Source organism: Fusarium venenatum, assembly GCF_020744135.1.
Source record: "Fusarium venenatum strain MPI-CAGE-CH-0201 chromosome Unknown EDB82scaffold_3, whole genome shotgun sequence".
Taxonomy (NCBI): domain Eukaryota; kingdom Fungi; phylum Ascomycota; class Sordariomycetes; order Hypocreales; family Nectriaceae; genus Fusarium; species Fusarium venenatum.
Genome location: NW_027072131.1, coordinates 6,694,495 through 6,704,223, shown reverse-complemented (window position 1 = coordinate 6,704,223; position 9,729 = coordinate 6,694,495). Strand labels below are relative to the sequence as shown.

Genomic DNA, 9,729 nt, shown 5'->3' with positions numbered 1-9,729 from the left:
ACGCCCATAATGCTAAAGATTCGCCGTTCAGTTTCTTGCACTCCCCCCCCGGAACAAAGGTATACATCAGACATGCAAGTCGCCCCTACCCTGCTCGAGATCACCACCAGACTCGTCACAGCATTTCCTCCATGTGTGGATACATGACTGCCGGAACAGATGCTCGACACAAACTCAACAGGTTAGACCCATCGAGCGGCTCCAGGGAACCTCTAGCCAGAGTTCTCGAGTCCCTGCCCTTGTTTATCGTCTCCTTCGCGACCCTGTTCCGTTGCCAAAGAATCCCTGAGATTCGATGCACCGGCAATGCCCCACTCCCAATTTGTGACAGCTGCGCTTGAACGGTCCTTTTGGAGGGGGTGTGAGCGCATGAAAGCAAGTATACGGCCCTCAGATCTGATAGACGGGTCTCCTCCACCCTTTGACAGGTTGCTTTCCCACACCAAAGACTTACTTAAGTTCCCAAGCCCCCGACTATTTCGCATTTAGCAGGAGATTCTAAACAACTCTTCATATCGAACACGACTTTTAAAAATACCAACAGGCTTACATTAATACACCTCGGTGCCTTTTTCCTCACAAACTTTTAATACAAACGGCCTTCACCAGATCGACATTCTGCTTGTCTTAATAAACTGGTCACCGTCGCTCCTGCTTCGATTACATCTACATCTACAAGCAAAGCTTAAATAATCTCGAGACACCTTAACTTCGCAAATGCATACCACAACTGCATCTTTTATGCCTAACCAATACACGCAACAAGAAACCCGCCGCAATCTTTACTCACCTCCTTCGCCCCCAATGGAGGAACAAAAGTGTTCTCTGCCTTCCATCTCCAACCTTTTGGGTTTGGCCGACGCTGGCTCTCCAACAAGCGAACCCTCGCCTACTTCCCGGCAACATTCTCCTCGATTTGAAGGTTAGTTGCTCACAACTTCAGATGACCACAAACATAGTTGACTTACCATTACACAGTTGCTCCTTCACACAGCCGAGGTGGATCAGAATGGGCCAGGTCATCGCATCGAGGTCTTCCCCCAACACCGCCTATGAGCACAGACACTTCATTCGAGAGTTACAGCTCTCCCACAAGGAAGCACTCCAGCCAGCCATACCCAGGTGCTGTCCCAAGAGCATACTATTACGAGACCACTCCTCCGCTAGAAGCCGACGCACAACGTCAGGCACCGGCACCTGCTATTCCTCGAGCAACTCCTCCCGCCCCAGCTTCTTATACTCAGCAACCTCATCCCTCAACATATACCAACCCTCCACCAGTGGGTGCCTACTATACTCAGGCACGACCACCTCCACCTCCTTCCGGTGCTCAAGTTCCAGAGCTTAACCCATACTACCAACGACCTCTCCCTCAAGCATACCCTCCCCCAGTAACTATGCCAGCACCTGCTCCATCAGGCTCAAACCCTTGGCAACACCACCATTATCTCAACCCCACTGGTGCTGCAGCTTTCCCACAAAGCCAGGATCGATACATCTGCCCGACTTGCAACAAGGCCTTTAGCCGACCCAGCAGTCTCAGGATCCACAGCCACTCTCACACTGGAGAGAAACCCTTCAAGTGCCCACATGCCGGCTGCGGTAAAGCTTTTAGCGTACGCAGCAACATGAAGCGTCACGAGAGGGGTTGCCACAGCTTCGAGTTCAACGGATCGGTGATCAGAGGATGAGGGATTTATCTTCAAACGACGAGATGGTTATACGAAGAGGGACGAATTCGAAGGCAATGCCGAAACGAGCGCTGCAAAAAACTCGACCCGAATGAATCTAATCTACGAGGTGTCATGTGAACACTTTGCGGACCTGTGTAAGGATTTACTGGATTGGCGTTGCGGATAACTGGGGAAAAGCGGAACTTGATGGCGATAGTTTGTATCGCTGGAAGTACGGTGTATCATGTGTTTTTTCTTCCCTTCCATTTGTTACTTTAACGGCGGACCTTGTCAATTATTGGAACGAGCTGTGGTCATTTTAGACGGCGCAGAAGTGGGAACTGGCTCGAGAACCTAGCGAAGCATCTTGCATGGCGTTTATTATTTTTATTACTTTTCTGGAGAAGATGGAATCGACCTTGAAGTCGATGGAAGATGAGATAGTTGAAGTTGAGCTTGTCAAAAACAAGACAGCGTAGGCCTTTGAGCCTCGAACAACCAAATACCATAAGGTTTAAAGATACTATATTTTCTCCCCAAATGTGAATGACAAAGCGATCCGGGTGTATGTTCCCTCTCAAGACAGTAACTAAATTAGCTTAGGGAACGCTTTTACCGATTTTTCTAATGTCTACGTATATTGACCAATAAGGGGGTGAGGAGATGGCCTAGACGGGGAGAAAGGGACTGGATGGATAACATCCATTATTCTGCGGCAATAACACCGGCTGATAGCTATTAGGCTTGGGTGGGTGAGATGAGGCGAGGGAAGCCAAGACAAGGAGATTCTAGGTGGAATTGGGGAGGTACCAGGAAGATCAAGCAGGACTCGTAGCCTGTCAAGTCAAGTTCCAAGCATTATTTCATCCAGAAGCTGTTGGTTTGAGAGTCAGACACCACGAGAGGGAAAAGAGTGGACCATGATTGGCCACGAGGGAGGATTAAACGACTAGTAATGCTGACCGCGGATGCCGAGGACTAGGTAGGTAGGTAGTTAGCACCTCAAGGAAACAAAAGCTCCATCCCTGGCTTTAGGATTCGAGACTCATTAACAATAGACAACTTGGCAGTTCTCGATGGTACATAGGTATGACAGGTCTCCATTTACATTTGCATTTGCATTTGCACTTGCAGGCAAGGGTCTTTGACGCACGCATGAACCGGTCATGTCTCATTCATTCAAAACAAAAAAAAACAAAAAAGGGATCCATATTGTCGAGCGAAGTGACGTCGTTGACTCGCGGTCGATTGTATTTGTTTATCATATCATTACAATGCAACCTTGGTTTACGGATACTACTGTACATAGTACAATTGCAGAAGATCCCTTGGGTGGGTGAGAAGAGGACAGCCTGCATCCCTGTACGGCGGCACAGCACAGCACAAGGTCCGATTACGAATAAAAAATATGCCCCGAGAGATTGGGTCCCCTTGGACAAAAGAGTGATGGCGGAACATGAACCTGACCAGAAGAGTAGCAGGTGGCCCAAAACGGGAATGAAGTGTGGTAGGGGTAAACCTGGGGTTGTGTTACTCATGCTCATGTCAAGACTGGGCAGACCGCTTTGGGCTGTTACTCCGCCTGTCTTTTGCTTGTGTCTTGGGGAGGATATTTCGACATCCGTGACAGGCAGACATGGGTAGGACCTCTCTATTTTGATGGACAAGGACAAGGACAAGGGCGTGATGATCTACTGGTTGGATCTTTGACAGGGCCTTACACATCATATTACTGTTATTTCTGTGCATGGCTGGTACGTACTGTAGATATATCACATTCTAATATTATTCCGAGCAAATTACGAGGGAGGACGATAGGAGTGATGGACGTAAGCGAGGTGATATGACGGTATAGAAGCCGTAAAATTAATTAATTGCTTGATTAATGAATGACAGATCTATCTTTATCACCCTGTCTGTACCTAGAGCAAAAGGGTAAAACGTATGTTTACGTCGCCTGAGACATTTTCCCTTAGTATCGGAAGAAATAATAAATCTTTAGTTAACCTTTTTGAACAGAGCTGGGACTTGGGGGCATTGAGTAAGGGGCCGCGAGGAGGATTCCTAACAAAGCAAAGCGCAGATCTGTTAGCGGAATATCAAACGCTAATTACTGTGATTGAGATGAAATGAACGTGGCCCTGCAGCGGCACAGACTTCAATAGCTTGGAGCGCCGACCACAGAATCTTGGTGACAGTCAATTAGCGGTTAGATACACAGGCTAATGGTAGCATAGAAGGCTGAAGCCGACGTGGCCACTCAGATACTTGGGTCTGGTTTGATCTGATCTGACGATAGCCTCTCTTTCCCTTCTTTTTTTCAACCTAGTAAGAGTGTCCGTGTGTACGCGCACGCGCAATGCACAGACTTGTACACTGAGTACACATAAACAACAACGGGCAATCCGGAATTACATAAACATGCAAAAAAAGGAAATGCTGTAGAAACTTGTTTTTCTTCTTTCATGCTTCTACGCTTTGACTTTACCCATGGTTCCCTCGGTGAAAAAAGCGTTGTCGACTTTGACTTAGTAATAGTAGAACAACGGATATTATTGTTTGAAGGGGGGATCCCATCGACAGCCACGTTCTCTCCCATGCCATGTGGTTTAATTCCCCTGGCTACAACGGGAAGGAGCGGGGAACTCGACTCGAACTGCGACGGTTGAATTGCAACGGGCGCAAGGGGGGATGAGGCCTACAAATTGAAAGGATCATGACAAGGCATGGTGTTTCTCCCAGGGTTATGCTTGTTTAGAGCATCGGAGTTGTGGAATTCACGGAAGGAAAGCAGATAATAAATGGATAATGTTTTAAAGGGTATAGAATACGCGTCAATGTTATAGCACGCATAATGTATTGTTAGATTATCGGCATTGTTGATGTGATCCATTTATCAACCGGCTGGTGTCAATCCTCATGATCGAAATCAGTAACATAACACACACTGTACCTCGGATCCCGACAGTGAGGATTAACGCCCGGACGTTTGATCGTAGCTGCACTCCCCCTCCAGACACAACAGCCCCAGACCGGCTCCGAGAGCGCTTCTAAAGATTCCAAGGGTGCCTTGTCTGGGTGTGCTCTAGCGTTCATACGCTAAGCTGCAGTAGGTGAATAAATCAAGGTAGGGCGTGTAGAAAGCCCGTGCTAGGTTGCGCCCGTGCTACTTAGGTACTCAGGGTAGATCCTGATCATGATCCCTTGCTGGGAGATCCCCGCCCCGCGCCGCTGGGCCACACCCCTCCATGTTTTCTCACTGACTGCCGTAGTGTGGTGTAGCGTCGCGCAGAGTAGCGTAACGTGTGTACTGCATACGCGCACTTATTATAAGCTAGTCCAGTCAGTCCATAAACGGCCAGAGAAGCGACCACATTAGAGTCTGTCAGGATGAAGCTTGTTGGTTAGGACCAAGACAACGTCAATAACAACACCAGCGAACTCGCGATATCCATGCTTTGTTTATGGTCGTTGCTTGATTAAAGGTGGGTTCTTTGCTATTACTGAGAGAGCGGATCATCACAAGTTGGCCGAATTCTTCTGTAGTATTCGAATTAGGTACCAATGGAATTTACCAAACTTCGACGTAGCGTAATTACAAACAGACGATCTCTCTCGCCTTATAGTTCGGATGAGATATGGAAGGGCATCCCTACCCAAACTTGCATACTAATCTGTCATATTGCATCGCATCGTATCTGTACTTACCTGATTACCATCGTGCCTGCCTAGTGACCCAATCTCATCGGCCAACTTTTTTTTATGTCTCAGAGCAAGGAAGGGGAAGGGGAAGGGGAAGGGGGAGGGACGAAAGGGCCTGTCCTTCCCAATCCATTCCATTCCACTGATGTTGAGTTTACCGATATTAGTCCGTCTAGATTTGCTCACCTCACATCGCGTGACTTCACCACCAACCAAATCCAATCCATCGCATCCCATCCTATCCCATCGCATCCGAACGCATGTACTAGAGATTATTACTGTACCTTGGACTATCGTCGTCATCATAATCGTACTCGCTGCGCCGCACGCATGGACCAACTTTTACACAACTGCCGGTCTTTCATCAAACTTGTTTGATTCTCACCCTCAGGCTTTCTTTTTCCGTTCCCCTGAGATCGCCCACTGATACTCTGATTGCTGCGTCTCATCTCGCGGCCCCTTGGCATCCCGATGGCGGCAATGGAAGCGGAATCATGTAATACAGGAGGAGCATCGCTCCATTCATACTCCGTCGCCCACCCGCAATGCCACTGCAACGGCGGATACCAACAAGGAACTCCCCTCGCCTCGCTTCATTGAGTCAGGAAACCGTTACATCGTCCCTTCACCGTCTTTACATAACACTATCACTTGGTTGATGGCCCAAGTCAGCTAAGCCTTGTCTTGTGTCAGCTGTCATACTGCATTCGAGTCAAGTTCAATCGATTTGGCTATCCCTTTTGGTCTGAGATGCACGAAAGGAGAACGCCACTGCTGAGTGGATATGACTTGTCACGGCAGTTGAAAGCGAATCAAGTCCAGCTCACATATCGCTCATTCATGCTTCAGTTGCTGTACTTTCAAATCATCATCTTGACATGTTCACTGATGCATTGCATCAAATCAGCTACAGTGCAGTGTGCCACCCACGGCAACGATCATCTGCAAGGCTGTGGGAACCCTATGGGAGATGTGACACAAGGTCTTATTCCATTCCCTGTCTACATGGTCGATCTACTACCCATTCTCCTGGAAACGATATGGGATATCTTCGGGCTACCTTCTGTATGTGCACAAGGATCTCCCGCGGAACAAGCACAATGGTCACCGCAAGGTTAATCCACATCCTCTTCGTTCTTGAACCCAACCCCAGCCCTTGCTTGATCCGTCCTGCTCCTCAAACACTCCGAGATCACAGCTGAGGCGTTGAGGGTGGCATATCGACGGGGCATGTATCCAACGGCAAAGTCCGTTCAAGGTTATGCCGACGGCCAATTGGATACCCACTTGTTTACTCTGCACGTTGCGTTGACTAGAGGGTCATTCATCCGTTCTGTCAATCAAGGATATTGATCGACAAAGACCCTGTTCCACGAGGGTTTCTATCTCTTCCCTGTTACCATGCAAACGTTAAGCTCCGCCCGAGTCCACTATGCCCAGGCTATCATACAGGCCTTACTCGAAGCAACTACTCGTCCGCGATCCCTATTTGCTTTTGCCGCCTAACCGACTATTATCCCAACGTTCCCCAGCTTCAATCTGACCAGGCTGCCAACTTTCTGCGGCAAACTGACTCAGGAGAGACAAAGAAACTTTGACGATGCAGCACCATTCATGTAAGATGTGCTCACTAGACAGGGTCGTGACCAGGCTTCTCGACGTTCCGTGATGACTTTTGCCTCAGGTCATGTCGCATCGCAAGTATCGTAAAGGACACAACAGAGTTTACTGAGCCAAGCTTTGAGCAGCCGTGGAGTGTTGCCAACACTGGAAATGAGTTCTTCAATATCCCACGCCCTGCTGGGTCATACTGACTGGACTGGAAATAACGTAGAAATCACCCAACTCCTTCTCGGTCACATTGCCTCGTCTGGTCCTGGCGAAAGCGGGATCGACTTCGGGAATCGATAGAGGTCAGCTGAAGAGCGGTGGAAACTGAACATCATTCAATCCCATCAGCTTCGGTTCCCTGTTGTCGGTGTTGTATTAAGAACTAGCCTTCATTGGTTTCGTTCGGACACCGTAGGCGTAGAAAGTCTCATTAATCCGTCATGCTATTGATGGATCTCCAATCATACCATCGGGCAAGGGCCTGGCATGTTGTTACCGTTCGTTGCCCAAATCGGTACGTACTCTTTTTTGCCCGTTGACATGCTTTATCATCCTCACATAAGCAGATTCCACACAGCCTGTGCCGCCCGAAAAAGCAAAAAAAGAACGCTAAGCCCTGGCTCACTAAAGGCCCACGCCGAACCGAAGCGTCTCAGGTCTCGGGAGCAAGGGCCAGCTTGTGGTCAAGCGCCTATCACTTCAAAAGCAAGAAAGCCCGAAATGTAAATACAACACGCGATGTTACGCTGCGCCAAAAGTGACAGATATCCCCTGATCAACGCTGTATACTGCGATCGTCATCCAGGGCCCTCGTTGGATGCTGTACGTTATACGCGATAGGGAGTCTTAGCGGACGACTCGACATTCGAGTTTAAAGGGGCAGATGGCAAAGAAGCAAAGCCTCACTAGGCTGGCCAAATTAATTGGTTTCTCAGGCGCCTCTATTGCGCAGTCAGATGTTCCCTCCTACTGCGTACACTGGGAGAGACAAGCCAGAAACCCTTGCGGACATTTGACCCCAGAGAAGCAAGCTGCGCGGGTAGATACTCAGCACAAGCCTCAACTAAAAGCTTGGACTATTGTTGCCTGAATGTCTTTATTCCGAGGTTGTTTTTGCTTTTAGTGAGGTTGCTGAAGGGAATGTTTTGTTTCGTTCTGGCGGAGACATGGCTGCTTTGGACAATTCCCTCCCTTTCTTCGTTTCTTTTTATTTCCTTTTTCGTTAACCGAGTTCATTATTTTAAACTGTTGTCTCGGTTAAGTGTTTGTCCATATCAAACGGGACAGCTTCCGTTGTTTCGAGTTGAAACCAGTTTCCCAGCCTCATTCCTAACCATTTGTAACGCCAAAAAGGATCGTGGAAGATTCTCACGAGACACCATAGACATTGGCAATGCTAGTTTGACAGTTGCTGGTATTTAGATACGTAAAGTGGATTGGTTTTCCAAGTCGCGATTGGGTGCTTAGGCCTAAATGCATTGGCGTTTTATGTCTCGTGTTAATAAGGCGATCGCCGGTACTAGTCGACACAGGTGCGATAGATTGTTTGTGATATAGGAATTTAGCTGCATAGTTACAAGTGACAGAACTATAGTGCTCTAGACCGGTTCACCGGTCCAAGAAGTAGGGGCCATGTAAGAAAGCCACGATCTGAGGGCGTCAATCAAGTGATTGATGGTCGGTGCTGTCGAAAATGCATAGGATGTGGTCTCAACTGCTCCCGACTGAATATTCAGCAGTTCGGGTCGGCTAACTAACAGCTCAGCTGAGAAGTAAGTTGTCGCAAGGAGTTCCGAGAGAAGAACTTGGGCATCGACCACGTAAGCTGAAGGAAAGGTCTCAGTTCAATGAACGGTCCAAGCTTGGTGACAATTGTTCAAGGTCATGCCTACCTACTAAGTGATACGGGTTGTTCAGGAATATGACTGATATGACGGACAGAATGTTGTAGAGATATGTCGTGAGTCTGAGTGTCTGGAGTTGAGTCCCCTCGAATACGCAATGCCTGGGGTAACTCGCAATAGAGAACTGGTAATGATGTATGAAGATAACAGTATTGAGAGGCATTCATAATGTTTTGTCTCAATCCAGTATATTCTCTATACCTTTACATACAAATGAACAAGCATGTTGTGTTTTTTACATCTTCTGTTGTTGATCAAAGTCATGGTCTGGAGATATTTACAGCTATGCCACTCGCTTGCCTTTCATTAACAAACACTCCAATACCTTTAAAAATGCCCCCATATGTAATGAAAAATGGTCGAGTACTACTAGTAACAGAAAATATAAGTTTATTGCCATGGTTAGTGACAAAGACGTCTGTTGGACCTGTGTTGTGATGTGCTGAGCTACCCTGAACCACAGCTCAGCAGACTGCGACGACAACAAACTCTCAACGAAAAGACCCTATAACCTATCCAACATTGTCTCAACGATGACTTGATTATTTAGGGTGTGTGTGTATTTACATAATTAATTGAAGAGCCGTTTGCTGCTACAATGTCTAGTGGGTAGCAGAAAAAAATGGCCTTCTAAATCTTGTGATATATAAATGAGTAGTATAAGAACCATAGACTAAGGAGTATAAAGTGACCTACTAGTTTCGTCCCTTATGCTTTCAGCGGTCAATTTTTCCGATACTCTGAGGAACGTGTAGCTGTGTCTGTTGTAAGCTCGCATAGAGGAAAGAGATCTGAACAAGAAAACGGAAGTTGGATGAATTTTGCTTGTAACTTGATCT

At 47.5% G+C, this 9,729-nt stretch overlaps 2 protein-coding genes across 2 annotated transcripts; one reads left to right on the top strand and one right to left on the bottom strand.

The window, feature by feature from the left end:
* Positions 1-601: 601 nt before the first annotated feature.
* Positions 602-1,839, top strand: EDB82DRAFT_273351 (uncharacterized protein). Its single transcript, XM_025728715.2, has 2 exons — positions 602-922; positions 979-1,839. Exons 1-2 carry the CDS (start codon positions 718-720, stop codon positions 1,689-1,691), a joined length of 918 nt encoding a protein of 305 aa, XP_025583054.1. The 5' UTR covers positions 602-717; the 3' UTR covers positions 1,692-1,839.
* A 6,745-nt stretch (positions 1,840-8,584) lies between these two features.
* Positions 8,585-9,115, bottom strand: EDB82DRAFT_478597 (uncharacterized protein; the record flags this gene model as incomplete). The annotated part of the gene is made up of 3 exons (XM_065608110.1): positions 8,585-8,811; positions 8,879-8,991; positions 9,102-9,115. 3 exons carry the CDS (start codon positions 9,113-9,115, stop codon positions 8,585-8,587), a joined length of 354 nt encoding a protein of 117 aa, XP_065464215.1.
* Positions 9,116-9,729: the final 614 nt, after the last annotated feature.

What these genes read in the sequence shown, in the direction of transcription:
- EDB82DRAFT_273351 (XM_025728715.2), top strand. Translation starts at nt 718, where the DNA reads ATGCATACCACAACTGCATCTTTTATGCCTAACCAATACACGCAACAA. An exon ending in ACATTCTCCTCGATTTGAAG is followed by an intron (nt 923 to 978) that starts GTTAGTTGCTCA and finishes ACCATTACACAG; the next exon opens with TTGCTCCTTCACACAGCCGA.